Source organism: Salmo salar, chromosome ssa14 (assembly GCF_905237065.1).
Source record: "Salmo salar chromosome ssa14, Ssal_v3.1, whole genome shotgun sequence".
Classification (NCBI taxonomy): Eukaryota; Metazoa; Chordata; class Actinopteri; order Salmoniformes; family Salmonidae; genus Salmo; species Salmo salar.
In genome coordinates, this window is record NC_059455.1 from 40,985,358 (window position 1) to 41,004,679 (window position 19,322).

Sequence of the window (19,322 nt, forward strand, 5' to 3'; positions counted from 1 at the left end):
TTAGCAAGTGCATTGGTGATGTGGTACCCACTGACACTTTTAATCATGGCAAGGCGACTGGAAACATGACTGAATACAAACAGTGTAGCTATTCCCTCCTCAAGGCAATCAAACAAGCAAAGCGTCAGTATAGAGACAAAGTAGAGTCGCAATTCAACAGCTCAAACACGAGACGTGTGTGGCAGGGTCTAAAGTCAACCACGGATTACAAAAAGAAAACCAGCACCGTCGACATCAACGTCTTGCTCCCAGACAAATTAAACAACTTCTTTGCTCGCTTTGAGGACAATACAGTGCCACTGACAAGGGCCGCTACCAAAGCCTGTGGGCTCTCCTTTATAGTGGCCAACGTGAGTAAAACATTAAAACGTGTTAACCCTAGCAAGGCTGCCGGCCCAGATGGCATCCCTAGCCACGTCCTCAGAGCATGCGCAGACCAGCTGGCTGGTGTGTTTATGGACATATTCAATCAATCCCTATCCCAGTCTGCTGTGCCCACATGCTTCAAGATGGCCACCATTGTTCCTGTTCCAAGAAAGCAAAGGTAACTGAACTAAATGACTAATGCCATGTAGCACTCACTTCTGTCATCCTGAAGTGCTTTGAGAGACTAGTCAAGGATCATATCACCTCCACCCTACCTGATACCCTAGACCCACTCCAATTTGCTTACCGCCCCAATAGGTCCACAGACGACGCAATCGCCATCACACTGCCCTAACCCATCTGGACAAGAGGAATACCTATGTAAGAATGCTGTTCATTGACTACAGCTCAGCATTTAAAACCATAGTACCCTCCAAACTCGTCAATAAGCTTGAGACCCTGGGTCTCTTGGACTTTCTGACGGGCCGCCCCCAGGTGGTGAGGGTAGGAAACAACATCTCCACCCCGTTGATCCCACAAGGGTGCGTTCTCAGCCCTCTCCTGTACTCCCTGGTCACCCATGACTGCGTGGCCATGCACGCCTCCAACTCAATCATCAAGTTTGCAGACGACACTACAGTGGTATGCTTGATTACCAACAACGACGAAACGGCCTACAGGGAGAAGGTGAGGGCCCTCGGAGTGTGGTGTCAGGAAAATAACCTCACCCTCAACGTAAACAAAACAAAGGAGACGATTGTGGACTTCAAGAAACAGCAGAGGGAGAATCCCCCGCATCCACATCGACGGGACAGAAGTGGAGAAGGTGGAAAGTTTTAATTCCTCGGCGTACACATCACGGACAAACTGAAATGGTCCACCCACACAGACAGCGTGGTGAAGAAGGCTCTAATTGACTGTTTGCATGGATACACCCGATGCCAGACATCTTCCCTAACTGCTAATTAACTGCTGCCAGCTACCATACCTACTGTACCATACAGTAGCGGCAAGCAGTTTGGCTTAGTAGTTAGGGAAAACATCTGGCATTGCTAGTGTACCAATTCATTAACACACACATTCAGTAGCACTTACTCTATGTCCAAATGCTACAGTTGAAGTCGGAAGTATACATAAACTTAGGTTGGAGTCATTAAAACTTGTTTTTCAACCACTTCACAAATTTCTTGTTAACAAACTATAGTTTTGGCAAGTCGGTTAGGACATCTACTTTGTGCATGACACAAGGCATTTCTCAACAATTGTTTACAGACAGATTATTTCACTTATAATTCACTGTATCACAATTCCAGTGGGTCAGAAGTTTACATACACTAAGTTGACTGTCTTTAAACAGCTTGGAAAATTCCAGAAAATTATGTCATGGCTTTAGAAGCTTCTGTTAGGCTAACTGACATCATTTGAGTCAATTGGAGGTGTACCTGTGGATTTATTTCAAGGCCTACCTTCAAACTCAGTGCCTCTTTGCTTGACATCATGGGAATATCAAAAGAAATCAGCCAAGACCTCAGAAAAAATATTGTAGACCTCCACGAGTCTGGTTCATCCTTGGGAGCAATTTCCAAACGCCTGAAGGTACCACGTTCATCTGTACAAACAATAGTATGCAAGTATAAACACCATGGGACCACGCAGCCATCATACCACTCAGGAAGGAGACGGGTTCTGTCTCCAAGAGATGAACAAACTTTGGTGCGAAAAGTGCAAATCAATCCCAGAACAACAGCAAAGGACCTTGTGAAGATGCTGGAGGAAACAGGTACAAAAGTATCTATATCCACAGTAAAACGAGCCCTATATCGACATAACCTGAAAGGCCACTCAGCAAGGAAGAAGCCACTGATCCAAAACTGCCCTAAAAAAGCCAGACTACGCTTTGCAACTACACATGGGGACAAAGATTGTACTTTTTGGAGAAATGTTCTCTGGTCTGATGAAACAAAAATATAATTGTTTGGCCATAATGACCATCATAATGTTTGAAGGAAAAAGGGGGAGGCTTGCAAGCCAAAGAACACCATCCCAACCGTGAAGAACGCGGGTGGCAGCATCATGTTGTGGGGGTGCTTTGCTGCAGGAGGGACTGGTGAAATTCATAAAATAGATGGCATCATGAGGAAGGAAAATGATGTGGATATATTAAAGCAACATCTCAAGACATCAGTCAGGAAGTGAAAGCTTGATCACAAATAGGTCTTCCAAATGGACAATGACCCCAAGCATACTTTCAAAGTTGTGGCAAAATGGCTTAAGGACAACAAAGTAAAGGTATTGGAGTGGCCATCACAAAGCCGTCAGCTGGTCCTTTTGTGGCAGGGCTGAAATGCAGTGGAAATGTTTTTGGGGGATTCAGTTCATTTGCATGGCAAAGAGGGATTTTGAAATTAATTGCAATTCATCTGATCACTCTTCATAACATTCTGGAGTATATGCAAATCGCTATCATTTAAGCTGAGGCAGCAGACTTTGTGAAAATTAATATTTGTGTCATTCTCAAAAGTTTTGGCCACAACTGTAAACTTCCGACTTCAACTGTATGTCCAAATGTTCAATATTGCTACAATTTCTCAATCATGTCAAATAAGTGATTCAAGGAAGGGGATAAAGTAAGGATGCATCCTTCAAGTTTTCAAATAGGACAAAATTATCCCATTGAGAGGTACAGGGAGATCACCTGCTTACAGATGTAGGATCTTCATTTGACCAGTATTGTCGCAGCAAAAATAATCCTGCAGCAACAGGATGATAAATCCATAATGTTGCTTGACTGGTGGTTAGGCTATTAGCTGGGCAAAATTAGGCTACATTAAAAGTGCAAGACAGTTAATGTGTTAATAACTGTTAATACATTAACTGTTAATACTGCTATGTGTTATTGTGTGTTTTCAGTTAATTTATGTAAATCATGAGGCTCACCTGGAGGGAAGCCAAAGTCATTCCACTACCCAAGAGTGGTGAAGCAGCCTTTACTGGTTCTAACAGCAGACATATCAGCTTCAAATCAAATCAAATTTTATTTGTCACATGCGCCAAATACAACAGGTGCAGACCTGACAGTGAAATGTTTACTTACAAGCCCTTAACCAACAATGCAGTTTTAAGAAAAGTGTTAAGAAAACAATAGATAAGTAAAACATTAAAAAAATTAAAGTAACAAATAATTAAAGAGCAGCAGTAAATTAACAAGAGCTTGCTACCAGCTCTTAGTAAACTGTTGGAAAAAATGGTGTTAGACCAAATACAATACTATTTCTCGGTAAACAAATTGACAAGACTTTCAGCATGCTTATAGAGAAGGGCACTCAACATGTACTGCACTGACACAAATGATTGATGATTGGTTGAAAGAAATTGATAGTGAGAAGATTGTGGGAGCTGTGCTATTAGATTTCAGTGCAGCCTTTGATATTATTGACCATAACCTATTGTTGAGAAACATATGTTTTATGGCTTTTCAAGCTTCTCTAATGCCAAACATACAGGGTGTGGTGTACCGCAGGGCAGCTCTCTAGGCCCTCTTTTTTTATTTTTGGACCCCAGGAAGAGTAGCTGCTTTTGCAACAGCTAAGGGGGATCCTTAAAAAATACCAAAAAGAAAATTCTCAGCAACAAAAGAGTGATCAAATTAAGATCATATATATGTACTTTGCCCAGCATTGAGAACGATAATGGATATATAAAGAATATATAGTGAATAATGAATAACGATAACAAAAAACCAGGCAACAGTCCCCTAAGAATGATGCAGCCCTCGGGCCAATTAGCCAATTAGTGACAACAATTCAAACTAGACTATAATGACAGAAACAAAACATGTTTCCATTGTAGCGCCACCGTGTGGTCGATATGAATGTTCTTGCATATGTTGAGTCTTGACAGTGTTTGCAACATGTGTACCAAATTGTGTTACAATACAAATATCCTTGACTGATTTATATGCATTTATGTGCCCAGACCACACCCACATAAATGTTTATTGATCAATAGTGGCCATGTTGTTTTAGGTACTAGTCTGGAAAATATTGCGTTGAGGGTCCTTTGTCCATAGATGCCACATATCAAGTTTTGTAATGATCGGTCCTTCGGTGCCAGAGGAGTAGAGTTCTAATTGTAAATGGAGGAAAATCCATCATGGCGGATCTTATAGGTCCCCTGATGCAAATTTGTTCCTTGTGAGGAGAGGGACCTATGTACTGAATGTCATGACTTTAGGTCAAACAGTGAGGGGTGTGATCTTTCAAAGTTTGCATTTTCAATCGCTTGTTATAGAGTCACCATCTGGCCAATCGGTGTAATTTTGTAAATGCCGGATCTCTATGGCAAGATGCATCATTCACGCAAGTTTTGTCAAAATGGGGCCAGCGCTGTCTGAGATATGGCGTGTGACGAACGTACGAACGTACTAACAGACGGAGACAGATCCACAGTCCCCTCACAGATTTCAATGTGGGGACAATGAACACATAAACAGGAAGATGAGTAAATAAAGGGGGGTTGGGTAATCTGCTTACCTTCCCCAGTAGGACGCCCATCTTGTGTCTCCAGCGTCCCTTGTTGAGTGAAGCCACTCTGATCCACAGGTTGAGCTGGGAGTTGTACATCCACACGTCTCTGCCATTGATACGACCCCCTGGAACACACAAATGCAGACATACACAACACTGTTAGCCTGGAGTCTGTATGACTCTGGTCGTGTTAGCCTGGAGTCTGCTAGCCCGGATGCTAGCCCGGATGTTAGCCCGGATGTTAGCCCGGAGTCTGCTAGCCTGGAGTCTGTTAGCCCGGAGTCTGTTAGCCGTCCGTTAGCCCGGAGTCCGTTAGCCTGGAGTCAGTTAGACTGGAGTCTGTGTGACTCTGGTCGGTGTTAGCCTGGAGTCTGCTAGCCCGGATGCTAGCCCGGAGTCTGCTAGCCTGGAGTCTGTTAGCCCGGAGTCTGTTAGCCCGGAGTCTGTTAGCCCGGAGTCTGTTAGCCCGGAGTCCGTTAGCCCGGAGTCCGTTAGCCCGGAGTCCGTTAGCCTGGAGTCTGTGTGACTCTGGTCGGTGTTAGCCTACTCAGCTAAAGCCTAGACATTAACACTGGGAGGTTGCACAAAGGTCTCAGGCAAGGTGACTCATCATATGAGAGTACAGTTCACCGAACCACCTCTGCTACACCAGTGTTTCAACTTTGTCATTTTGTTGTCTTGTCATTGTTTTCTTTGGCTGTTTTTACGCATCTGAAAACTGTATTGCCTGAGAGCAGAACCCAAAAACCAAAGCTAGAATCATTCCTAAATTCAGTCCTTGGTGCCAATTCAATCCAAATTGATCTAATAAAAACATGTCTTCATAAATAGAATAAGTTGATCTTGAACAACATCCAAACTGTGCATGGGTTATGTATTTGGGCTCAAATGTCAAGGTCACATTTAGTAAGGCACAGCTGACACTGTCTAATCTAAGTAAAACATTTGAGCTAGGCTTTATGGGTAATCCTGCTGATCAAAGTCTACTCTGACATTGAGCAAACAAAAACACACATGCAACCTGACTTAAAAAAAAGAAGAAATTACAGGGCTTTCAAATACAACACACACATAAACACACACACAGACACACACCCTGGCCTATTACAACACTATAAAAGAGAAACAGGATCTCTTTGTTCTTTATAAAGCAGCAGTTGGATGATTCTCTACTCCCTGTCTCTGGGCAAACATGTACTTTAAGGAACTCTTTTTTTCTCTCTTCTCCTTGGCGAGAAGCAACAACAACGTGTAGCTAAGCCAACCAGGTTGCAGACATGTTGCTAGCAAGCTCTGACACAATACATTTTTCTCACTCTATCCCTCTTTCTCTGTCTCTCTCGCCATCCCTTTATCACTCGCTCGATTGCTCTCTCTCCCTCTCTCTCTCCTTCCATTCCTCTCTCTCTCTCTCTCTCTCTCTCTCTCTCTCTCTCTCTCTCTCTCTCTCTCTCTCTCTCTCTCTCTCTCTCTCTCTCTCTCTCTCAGCACCTGCCTGATGTTACTGCACAGCCTGAGTCAATCAAAAGGCCCCAGTGATCCTTGTAAAAACAAAGACATCACTAAACCAACAGGCTGTTTTTGCTAACACAATAAAAACAACAGAATAGATGCAGTGTAAACAGACAGTTCAACAAATCATGTTTTACTATTTTGATGTTTAACATGACTATGTTTTCGAGAGAAGTCGAGAAGTAGGTCAAGTTTTTCGAGAGTACATGAGTTCCCTCTGACTTGATATGAAGATGTTGGGAGATTGACATGAATGCTGAGTGTCATAAAAAGAAAACCCTCATCAGAATCATCCTACTGGCTCAGGGCAAACGGATTTCTTCTAAACAAACAGCTAGTTCAGTGTTTGTGAAGCTGTGTTGAGAGAGCGAGAGAGCGAGAGAGAGAGAGAGAGAGAGAGAGAGAGAGAGAGAGAGAGAGAGAGAGAGAGAGAGAGAGTGTACAGGAGAAAATATTAACCAGGGGGCCATGGATGTTAGCCAGACTCAGCATCAACAGAATCACAAAACAACGATATGAACAATAACAACCCACTGGGCACACGTTGGTTGAATCAACGTTGTTTCCATGTCATTTCAATGAAATTACGTTAAATCAACGTGGAAAACACATTGAATTGACATCTGTGCCCAGTGGGGAAACAACTAAATCAGATGATAAGTCATATTCATGACCATGACCAGTATAATCATGTGTCTTAATGACAATATATGATACATCAAATATAATTGCTAAGCTGGTAAACATTAAGATCAGAAGCCCCATCTTCATGTCACTCCTCCACACCTGCTCCATCTGAGGAGCAGCTGAATGAACAAAAAGACTTCATACAATGCTAGGGCTTATCTCGTAACAATGAAATGAAATGATTTCTCAATCCGTCACGGTCTGTTGGGCTTAGAATGGCTGTTTACCCATAATTAAGGGAGGGTGGCTATAGAGCCTCAAAGACTGGCTGTGTACTGTAGAGAACAGCAACATAACCTCAGAGACTGGCTGTGTACTGTAGTGAACAGCAACATAACCTCAGAGACTGGCTGTGTACTGTAGTGAGCAGCAACATAACCTCAGAGACTGGCTGTGTACTGTAGTGAGCAGCAACATAACCTCAGAGACTGGCTGTGTACTGTAGAGAGCAGCAACATAACCTCAGAGACTGGCTGTGTACTGTAGTGAGCAGCAACATAACCTCAGAGACTGGCTGTGTACTGTAGTGAGCAGCAACATAACCTCAGAGACTGGCTGTGTACTGTAGAGAGCAGCAACATAACCTCAGAGACTGGCTGTGTACTGTAGTGAGCAGCAACATAACCTCAGAGACTGGCTGTGTACTGTAGAGAGCAGCAACATAACCTCAGAGACTGGCTGTGTACTGTAGAGAGCAGCAACATAACCTCAGAGACTGGCTGTGTACTGTAGAGAGCAGCAACATAACCTCAGAGACTGGCTGTGTACTGTAGTGAGCAGCAACATAACCTCAGAGACTGGCTGTGTACTGTAGAGAGCAGCAACATAACCTCAGAGACTGGCTGTGTACTGTAGTGAGCAGCAACATAACCTCAGAGACTGGCTGTGTACTGTAGAGAGCAGCAACATAACCTCAGAGACTGGCTGTGTACTGTAGAGAGCAGCAACATAACCTCAGAGACTGGCTGTGTACTGTAGTGAGCAGCAACATAACCTCAGAGACTGGCTGTGTACTGTAGTGAGCAGCAACATAACCTCAGAGACTGGCTGTGTACTGTAGTGAGCAGCAACATAACCTCAGAGACTGGCTGTGTACTGTAGTGAGCAGCAACATAACCTCAGAGACTGGCTGTGTACTGTAGTGAGCAGCAACATAACCTCAGAGACTGGCTGTGTACTGTAGTGAGCAGCAACATAACCTCAGAGACTGGCTGTGTACTGTAGAGAGCAGCAACATAACCTCAGAGACTGGCTGTGTACTGTAGTGAGCAGCAACATAACCTCAGAGACTGGCTGTGTACTGTAGTGAGCAGCAACATAACCTCAGAGACTGGCTGTGTACTGTAGTGAGCAGCAACATAACCTCAGAGACTGGCTGTGTACTGTAGTGAGCAGCAACATAACCTCAGAGACTGGCTGTGTACTGTAGAGAGCAGCAACATAACCTCAGAGACTGGCTGTGTACTGTAGAGAGCAGCAACATAACCTCAGAGACTGGCTGTGTACTGTAGTGAGCAGCAACATAACCTCAGAGACTGGCTGTGTACTGTAGTGAGCAGCAACATAACCTCAGAGACTGGCTGTGTACTGTAGTGAGCAGCAACATAACCTCAGAGACTGGCTGTGTACTGTAGTGAGCAGCAACATAACCTCAGAGACTGGCTGTGTACTGTAGTGAGCAGCAACATAACCTCAGAGACTGGCTGTGTACTGTAGAGAACAGCAACATAACCTCAGAGACTGGCTGTGTACTGTAGTGAGCAGCAACATAACCTCAGAGACTGGCTGTGTACTGTAGTGAGCAGCAACATAACCTCAGAGACTGGCTGTGTACTGTAGTGAGCAGCAACATAACCTCAGAGACTGGCTGTGTACTGTAGTGAGCAGCAACATAACCTCAGAGACTGGCTGTGTACTGTAGAGAGCAGCAACATAACCTCAGAGACTGGCTGTGTACTGTAGTGAGCAGCAACATAACCTCAGAGACTGGCTGTGTACTGTAGTGAGCAGCAACATAACCTCAGAGACTGGCTGTGTACTGTAGTGAGCAGCAACATAACCTCAGAGACTGGCTGTGTACTGTAGTGAGCAGCAACATAACCTCAGAGACTGGCTGTGTACTGTAGTGAGCAGCAACATAACCTCAGAGACTGGCTGTGTACTGTAGTGAGCAGCAACATAACCTCAGAGACTGGCTGTGTACTGTAGTGAGCAGCAACATAACCTCAGAGACTGGCTGTGTACTGTAGTGAGCAGCAACATAACCTCAGAGACTGGCTGTGTACTGTAGTGAGCAGCAACATAACCTCAGAGACTGGCTGTGTACTGTAGTGAGCAGCAACATAACCTCAGAGACTGGCTGTGTACTGTAGAGAACAGCAACATAACCTCAGAGACTGGCTGTGTACTGTAGAGAGCAGCAACATAACCTCAGAGACTGGCTGTGTACTGTAGTGAGCAGCAACATAACCTCAGAGACTGGCTGTGTACTGTAGTGAGCAGCAACATAACCTCAGAGACTGGCTGTGTACTGTAGTGAGCAGCAACATAACCTCAGAGACTGGCTGTGTACTGTAGTGAGCAGCAACATAACCTCAGAGACTGGCTGTGTACTGTAGTGAGCAGCAACATAACCTCAGAGACTGGCTGTGTACTGTAGTGAGCAGCAACATAACCTCAGAGACTGGCTGTGTACTGTAGTGAGCAGCAACATAACCTCAGAGACTGGCTGTGTACTGTAGTGAGCAGCAACATAACCTCAGAGACTGGCTGTGTACTGTAGTGAGCAGCAACATAACCTCAGAGACTGGCTGTGTACTGTAGTGAGCAGCAACATAACCTCAGAGACTGGCTGTGTACTGTAGTGAGCAGCAACATAACCTCAGAGACTGGCTGTGTACTGTAGTGAGCAGCAACATAACCTCAGAGACTGGCTGTGTACTGTAGTGAGCAGCAACATAACCTCAGAGACTGGCTGTGTACTGTAGAGAACAGCAACATAACCTCAGAGACTGGCTGTGTACTGTAGAGAGCAGCAACATAACCTCAGAGACTGGCTGTGTACTGTAGAGAGCAGCAACATAACCTCAGAGACTGGCTGTGTACTGTAGTGAGCAGCAACATAACCTCAGAGACTGGCTGTGTACTGTAGTGAGCAGCAACATAACCTCAGACTGGCTGTGTACTGTAGTGAGCAGCAACATAACCTCAGAGACTGGCTGTGTACTGTAGTGAGCAGCAACATAACCTCAGAGACTGGCTGTGTACTGTAGTGAGCAGCAACATAACCTCAGAGACTGGCTGTGTACTGTAGTGAGCAGCAACATAACCTCAGAGACTGGCTGTGTACTGTAGAGAACAGCAACATAACCTCAGAGACTGGCTGTGTACTGTAGTGAGCAGCAACATAACCTCAGAGACTGGCTGTGTACTGTAGTGAGCAGCAACATAACCTCAGAGACTGGCTGTGTACTGTAGTGAGCAGCAACATAACCTCAGAGACTGGCTGTGTACTGTAGTGAGCAGCAACATAACCTCAGAGACTGGCTGTGTACTGTAGTGAGCAGCAACATAACCTCAGAGACTGGCTGTGTACTGTAGTGAGCAGCAACATAACCTCAGAGACTGGCTGTGTACTGTAGTGAGCAGCAACATAACCTCAGAGACTGGCTGTGTACTGTAGTGAGCAGCAACATAACCTCAGAGACTGGCTGTGTAGTGTAGTGAGCAGCAACATAACCTCAGAGACTGGCTGTGTACTGTAGTGAGCAGCAACATAACCTCAGAGACTGGCTGTGTACTGTAGTGAGCAGCAACATAACCTCAGAGACTGGCTGTGTACTGTAGAGAGCAGCAACATAACCTCAGAGACTGGCTGTGTACTGTAGTGAGCAGCAACATAACCTCAGAGACTGGCTGTGTACTGTAGTGAGCAGCAACATAACCTCAGAGACTGGCTGTGTACTGTAGTGAGCAGCAACATAACCTCAGAGACTGGCTGTGTACTGTAGTGAGCAGCAACATAACCTCAGAGACTGGCTGTGTACTGTAGAGAGCAGCAACATAACCTCAGAGACTGGCTGTGTACTGTAGTGAGCAGCAACATAACCTCAGAGACTGGCTGTGTACTGTAGTGAGCAGCAACATAACGTCAGAGACTGGCTGTGTACTGTAGTGAGCAGCAACATAACCTCAGAGACTGGCTGTGTACTGTAGAGAGCAGCAACATAACCTCAGAGACTGGCTGTGTACTGTAGAGAGCAGCAACATAACCTCAGAGACTGGCTGTGTACTGTAGTGAGCAGCAACATAACCTCAGAGACTGGCTGTGTACTGTAGTGAGCAGCAACATAACCTCAGAGACTGGCTGTGTACTGTAGTGAGCAGCAACATAACCTCAGAGACTGGCTGTGTACTGTAGTGAGCAGCAACATAACCTCAGAGACTGGCTGTGTACTGTAGTGAGCAGCAACATAACCTCAGAGACTGGCTGTGTACTGTAGTGAGCAGCAACATAACCTCAGAGACTGGCTGTGTACTGTAGTGAGCAGCAACATAACCTCAGAGACTGGCTGTGTACTGTAGTGAGCAGCAACATAACCTCAGAGACTGGCTGTGTACTGTAGTGAGCAGCAACATAACCTCAGAGACTGGCTGTGTACTGTAGTGAGCAGCAACATAACCTCAGAGACTGGCTGTGTACTGTAGTGAGCAGCAACATAACCTCAGAGACTGGCTGTGTACTGTAGTGAGCAGCAACATAACCTCAGAGACTGGCTGTGTACTGTAGTGAGCAGCAACATAACCTCAGAGACTGGCTGTGTACTGTAGTGAGCAGCAACATAACCTCAGAGACTGGCTGTGTACTGTAGTGAGCAGCAACATAACCTCAGAGACTGGCTGTGTACTGTAGAGAGCAGCAACATAACCTCAGAGACTGGCTGTGTACTGTAGAGAGCAGCAACATAACCTCAGAGACTGGCTGTGTACTGTAGAGAGCAGCAACATAACCTCAGAGACTGGCTGTGTACTGTAGAGAGCAGCAACATAACCTCAGAGACTGGCTGTGTACTGTAGAGAGCAGCAACATAACCTCAGAGACTGGCTGTGTACTGTAGTGAGCAGCAACATAACCTCAGAGACTGGCTGTGTACTGTAGTGAGCAGCAACATAACCTCAGAGACTGGCTGTGTACTGTAGTGAGCAGCAACATAACCTCAGAGACTGGCTGTGTACTGTAGTGAGCAGCAACATAACCTCAGAGACTGGCTGTGTACTGTAGTGAGCAGCAACATAACCTCAGAGACTGGCTGTGTACTGTAGTGAGCAGCAACATAACCTCAGAGACTGGCTGTGTACTGTAGTGAGCAGCAACATAACCTCAGAGACTGGCTGTGTACTGTAGAGAGCAGCAACATAACCTCAGAGACTGGCTGTGTACTGTAGAGAGCAGCAACATAACCTCAGAGACTGGCTGTGTACTGTAGTGAGCAGCAACATAACCTCAGAGACTGGCTGTGTACTGTAGTGAGCAGCAACATAACCTCAGAGACTGGCTGTGTACTGTAGTGAGCAGCAACATAACCTCAGAGACTGGCTGTGTACTGTAGTGAGCAGCAACATAACCTCAGAGACTGGCTGTGTACTGTAGTGAGCAGCAACATAACCTCAGAGACTGGCTGTGTACTGTAGTGAGCAGCAACATAACCTCAGAGACTGGCTGTGTACTGTAGTGAGCAGCAACATAACCTCAGAGACTGGCTGTGTACTGTAGTGAGCAGCAACATAACCTCAGAGACTGGCTGTGTACTGTAGTGAGCAGCAACATAACCTCAGAGACTGGCTGTGTACTGTAGAGAGCAGCAACATAACCTCAGAGACTGGCTGTGTACTGTAGTGAGCAGCAACATAACCTCAGAGACTGGCTGTGTACTGTAGTGAGCAGCAACATAACCTCAGAGACTGGCTGTGTACTGTAGAGAGCAGCAACATAACCTCAGAGACTGGCTGTGTACTGTAGTGAGCAGCAACATAACCTCAGAGACTGGCTGTGTACTGTAGTGAGCAGCAACATAACCTCAGAGACTGGCTGTGTACTGTAGTGAGCAGCAACATAACCTCAGAGACTGGCTGTGTACTGTAGAGAACAGCAACATAACCTCAGAGACTGGCTGTGTACTGTAGTGAGCAGCAACATAACCTCAGAGACTGGCTGTGTACTGTAGAGAACAGCAACATAACCTCAGAGACTGGCTGTGTACTGTAGTGAGCAGCAACATAACCTCAGAGACTGGCTGTGTACTGTAGTGAGCAGCAACATAACCTCAGAGACTGGCTGTGTACTGTAGTGAGCAGCAACATAACCTCAGAGACTGGCTGTGTACTGTAGTGAGCAGCAACATAACCTCAGAGACTGGCTGTGTACTGTAGTGAGCAGCAACATAACCTCAGAGACTGGCTGTGTACTGTAGTGAGCAGCAACATAACCTCAGAGACTGGCTGTGTACTGTAGTGAGCAGCAACATAACCTCAGAGACTGGCTGTGTACTGTAGAGAGCAGCAACATAACCTCAGAGACTGGCTGTGTACTGTAGAGAACAGCAACATAACCTCAGAGACTGGCTGTGTACTGTAGTGAGCAGCAACATAACCTCAGAGACTGGCTGTGTACTGTAGTGAGCAGCAACATAACCTCAGAGACTGGCTGTGTACTGTAGAGAGCAGCAACATAACCTCAGAGACTGGCTGTGTACTGTAGAGAGCAGCAACATAACCTCAGAGACTGGCTGTGTACTGTAGTGAGCAGCAACATAACCTCAGAGACTGGCTGTGTACTGTAGAGAGCAGCAACATAACCTCAGAGACTGGCTGTGTACTGTAGTGAGCAGCAACATAACCTCAGAGACTGGCTGTGTACTGTAGTGAGCAGCAACATAACCTCAGAGACTGGCTGTGTACTGTAGAGAGCAGCAACATAACCTCAGAGACTGGCTGTGTACTGTAGTGAGCAGCAACATAACCTCAGAGACTGGCTGTGTACTGTAGTGAGCAGCAACATAACCTCAGAGACTGGCTGTGTACTGTAGTGAGCAGCAACATAACCTCAGAGACTGGCTGTGTACTGTAGTGAGCAGCAACATAACCTCAGAGACTGGCTGTGTACTGTAGTGAGCAGCAACATAACCTCAGAGACTGGCTGTGTACTGTAGTGAGCAGCAACATAACCTCAGAGACTGGCTGTGTACTGTAGTGAGCAGCAACATAACCTCAGAGACTGGCTGTGTACTGTAGAGAGCAGCAACATAACCTCAGAGACTGGCTGTGTACTGTAGAGAGCAGCAACATAACCTCAGAGACTGGCTGTGTACTGTAGTGAGCAGCAACATAACCTCAGAGACTGGCTGTGTACTGTAGAGAGCAGCAACATAACCTCAGAGACTGGCTGTGTACTGTAGTGAGCAGCAACATAACCTCAGAGACTGGCTGTGTACTGTAGTGAGCAGCAACATAACCTCAGAGACTGGCTGTGTACTGTAGTGAGCAGCAACATAACCTCAGAGACTGGCTGTGTACTGTAGTGAGCAGCAACATAACCTCAGAGACTGGCTGTGTACTGTAGAGAGCAGCAACATAACCTCAGAGACTGGCTGTGTACTGTAGTGAGCAGCAACATAACCTCAGAGACTGGCTGTGTACTGTAGTGAGCAGCAACATAACCTCAGAGACTGGCTGTGTACTGTAGAGAACAGCAACATAACCTCAGAGACTGGCTGTGTACTGTAGTGAGCAGCAACATAACCTCAGAGACTGGCTGTGTACTGTAGAGAGCAGCAACATAACCTCAGAGACTGGCTGTGTACTGTAGTGAGCAGCAACATAACCTCAGAGACTGGCTGTGTACTGTAGTGAGCAGCAACATAACCTCAGAGACTGGCTGTGTACTGTAGTGAGCAGCAACATAACCTCAGAGACTGGCTGTGTACTGTAGAGAACAGCAACATAACCTCAGAGACTGGCTGTGTACTGTAGAGAGCAGCAACATAACCTCAGAGACTGGCTGTGTACTGTAGAGAGCAGCAACATAACCTCAGAGACTGGCTGTGTACTGTAGTGAGCAGCAACATAACCTCAGAGACTGGCTGTGTACTGTAGTGAGCAGCAACATAACCTCAGAGACTGGCTGTGTACTGTAGTGAGCAGCAACATAACCTCAGAGACTGGCTGTGTACTGTAGAGAGCAGCAACATAACCTCAGAGACTGGCTGTGTACTGTAGTGAGCAGCAACATAACCTCAGAGACTGGCTGTGTACTGTAGTGAGCAGCAACATAACCTCAGAGACTGGCTGTGTACTGTAGTGAGCAGCAACATAACCTCAGAGACTGGCTGTGTACTGTAGTGAGCAGCAACATAACCTCAGAGACTGGCTGTGTACTGTAGAGAGCAGCAACATAACCTCAGAGACTGGCTGTGTACTGTAGTGAGCAGCAACATAACCTCAGAGACTGGCTGTGTACTGTAGTGAGCAGCAACATAACCTCAGAGACTGGCTGTGTACTGTAGTGAGCAGCAACATAACCTCAGAGACTGGCTGTGTACTGTAGTGAGCAGCAACATAACCTCAGAGACTGGCTGTGTACTGTAGTGAGCAGCAACATAACCTCAGAGACTGGCTGTGTACTGTAGTGAGCAGCAACATAACCTCAGAGACTGGCTGTGTACTGTAGTGAGCAGCAACATAACCTCAGAGACTGGCCAGAAAAAAGAAATGTGTTGGTTTAATTTTTTCATTCAGCCAAGCCGGTTTATTGGTTGCATTCATGTTGCCCATTGTGTCAAACCTCTGAGGTACTGAGACTACTATCAATATATAGGCTAGTGTTTTATCCTGACGTCACAGAACGGACAGGAGCTGCTATATGTCCCAGTCCTCTCAAATGTCCCGACTTCCCTTCTGTCCACCAGAAAATTGGGGGGGTGAAAACGATGGCTGCCATCTGACAAGTATTTTAGGTGAAGACGGAGGATAGGACAAAGCAGATGGAGGCATAGTAAACAGCCTTTACATTTTTTCAATTTAACCTTTATTTAACTAGGCAAGTCAGTTAAAAACCAATTATTATTTACAATGTAACCCTACACTGGTCAAACCCTAGGGTCTGTAGTGACGCCTCTAGTACTGAGATGCAGTGCCTTAACCGCTGTGCCAATCGGGAGCCCTCTACAGGCTACCACAGTCTGGCTCCTGTCTATCTCCATAGAACAAACAGAGCATATGATAACAACCAGTTTTCAAGACAAAACGAAACAAATAAACTTCAAATACTTTAAAGTGCACCATGACGTTGAACCTACTCATTAGGCTTCCAGGTCTGTTCTCTCAGGAAGGAAGTGTTGTTCACCCTCCTACACAGGAGGACGGACCGTGGCGTTAAAAACACCCCGTAGGAAAAGTCAAGGAGAGGGGCATGCCGAGACACGGGATGAAAAGGTGATTTATTGGACAGCTTTCTCAGAAATGTGTGTACAGTACAGTAGATCATTACATTTGATCTTTGAGTTATTCTGAACATTCCAACTACTGTCAAATACAATCAATGGTGTCTTCTGAAATTCCTGGATTTGTAAGAATCCAGTGAAATTTGCAAGAATCCAGTGAAATGAGTTTTCGTTGGGTTGGTTAATGTGGTCAAGGTTAGGATTCCCACAGCGGTGAGTGGAGAGGTGAACCGTTAGGTCATATTGGGGTCATAGACAGTGAGTGTTGTGAGCTGAAGTATGCAGTCACTTGTCCCTTCCAGAATCATGTTTAGGGTCATGGTCACAGTCACGGTTCAGACAAACTGGGCTTTACTGCAGCTGTACTGATGGACACCTACCAGAGTATGTGTGTGTGTGAGAGAGAGAGAGAGAGAGAGAGAGAGAGAGAGAGAGAGAGAGAGAGAGAGAGAGAGAGAGAGAGAGAGAGAGAGAGAGAGAGAGAGAGAGAGAGAGAGAGAGAGAGAGAGAGAGAGAGAGAGAGAGAGAAAGAGGGTTATAAATAATAAGAGGAGGAATGAGTGACCCGAAAGAGAGAGGGAGATGAGAGGGAGAGAGAGAGGGAGGGGGACATTATGTTGACATTTCCAGGCATGGCTTGTGGGCAGATTGATAGCGCACACTTGAGGACATGTAGAGCACAAGATATAAACACTGAACGCTTTCCCTCTAGACCAGACTGTGAACTTACAGGGAAAGATATAAACACTGAACTCTTTCCCTCTAGACCAGACTGTGAACTTACAGGGAAAGATACAAACACTGAACTCTTTCCCTCTAGACCAGACTGTGAACTTACAGGGAAAGATATAAACACTGAACTCTTTCCCTCTAGACCAGACTGTGAACTTACAGGGAAAGATATAAACACTGAACTCTTTCCCTCTAGACCAGACTGTGAACTTACAGGGAAAGATATAAACACTGAACTCTTTCCTTCTAGGCCAGACTGTGAACTTACAGGGAAAGATATAAACACTGAACTCTTTCCCTCTAGACCAGACTGTGAACTTACAGGGAAAGATATAAATAAAAATTACAAATTTAAAATTTTTTTAAAAAATAAAAATTCATTTTAGCAGACGCTCTTATCCAGAGCGACTTACAGTAGTGAATGCATACATTTCATACAATTTCATACATTTCATTAAAAAAAAATCCTGTGCTGGCCCCCGTGGGAATCGAACCCACAACCCTGGTGTTGTAAACACCATGCTCTACCAACTGAGCTACAGGGAAGGCTGATATAAACACTGAACTCTTTCCCTCTAGACCAGACTGTGAACTTACAGGGAAAGATATAAACACTGAACTCTTTCCCTCTAGACCAGACTGTGAACTTACAGGGAAAGATATAAACACTGAACTCTTTCCCTCTAGACCAGACTGTGAACTTACAGGGAAAGATATAAACACTGAACTCTTTCCCTCTAGACCAGACGGTGAACTTACAGGGAAAGATATAAACACTGAACTCTTTCCCTCTAGACCAGACTGTGAACTTACAGGGAAAGTCAGGGACTGTAGGTGATATTATCCTATTGCTGCCCTGTTAAACTTGGGCCCAGTGAGGCTTTAAAAAGGGCAGTCTGCGCCACACTTGGTCAGCACACTTCTCCCAGTACTAACCAGCCCGGTCAAAAGACTATAAAGGCCCTGGGTAGAAGTTCCCCATTGGCACAGATCTAGGAACAGCTTACCTTCTGTAAATCCTAACCTCAACCATTAGAGGGTAAGACTGAGACTGACTATAGATCAGCATTTATGAGCAATTTTATCCTCGAAAGCTATAAAGCGCAAAGAGCCGTGTGACCCTGACTCTTGGCCAATGGGAAGAGATGGAATGAGTGAGCTGGCCAATAAGGGCCTCCCTGGGCAGTGCGCCTGCAGATTCTGTCCAGATGTTGCTCTCACATTTTCCTCTTATAAAATAAAAAAAAGACATGGCAAACATTACATTACTCCCTGTTCTTCACTCCACAGAGAGGGAAGACAGCTGAGTACTCTACAGCTGTGTCTCAATAGGCTGTAAAATAATTATTCCCTTAGCTGGTCTTTCTTGAATGACTGAGTTTTTCCTTTTTCCTGGTCGGATCAGCAATTCCTGTCTCTATTAATGGCCATCTGGACCGGAAGGATAGGTGATAGTGATAGGTAGAGCCCTATCCAATCCTTCTAGCTATCTCTGGTCATTCAGCAGATAACACAAGGAAAGGATGTTACTACAAATAACCAATTGAAGCAAATGGCTCCCATGTATACTTCCTGGTATTTCCAGATCTCTTTCATGACACAACCAAGACACAACCAATTCATGATGATATATTGCATGACTAATCGTTGTTTAGGATGGCAGACTGTCAGCCAACAGACGAGGAGCTCACCTGAGACCAGGATGTCGTTACGCAGGGCACAGACGGCGTACTCTGACTTGGTGAACTCTGGGAGCTTGGCTAGGGCCTTCCACTCTCCCGTCACAGGGTCGTAACACTCTGTGTAGGGCAGGTTGAACCCTCCCACCCTCTCACAGCCCCCCACCACCACAATCACCTCTGAGTAGCCAGTCGACCTGCAGATAGAGGGATGGAGGAAGGTGGAGAGAGGGAGATGGAAGGAGGGGAGAGAGAGAGAAAGCGAGAGAGAACAGTAATAAACCAACAATACAGTAACAAGACTCATCAAAATAAACCTAACA

The 19,322-nt window shown here is 45.6% G+C and overlaps 1 protein-coding gene and 1 non-coding gene across 2 annotated transcripts in view; both read right to left on the bottom strand.

Moving 5' to 3' along the window:
- The window catches only part of klhl24a (kelch-like family member 24a), a 50,854-nt gene that overhangs the window by 19,687 nt on the left and 11,845 nt on the right, over positions 1-19,322 (bottom strand). The window contains exons 4-5 of the mRNA XM_014141205.2: positions 19,012-19,196; positions 4,899-5,017 (exon numbers count right to left, since the gene is read on the bottom strand). Coding sequence (XP_013996680.1) covers positions 4,899-5,017; positions 19,012-19,196 — 304 coding nt within the window. The remainder of the gene's footprint in view (positions 1-4,898; positions 5,018-19,011; positions 19,197-19,322) is intronic.
- On the bottom strand, positions 17,794-17,870 carry trnav-uac (transfer RNA valine (anticodon UAC)). Its single transcript has one exon. It is a non-coding gene; the product is annotated as a tRNA-Val (tRNA).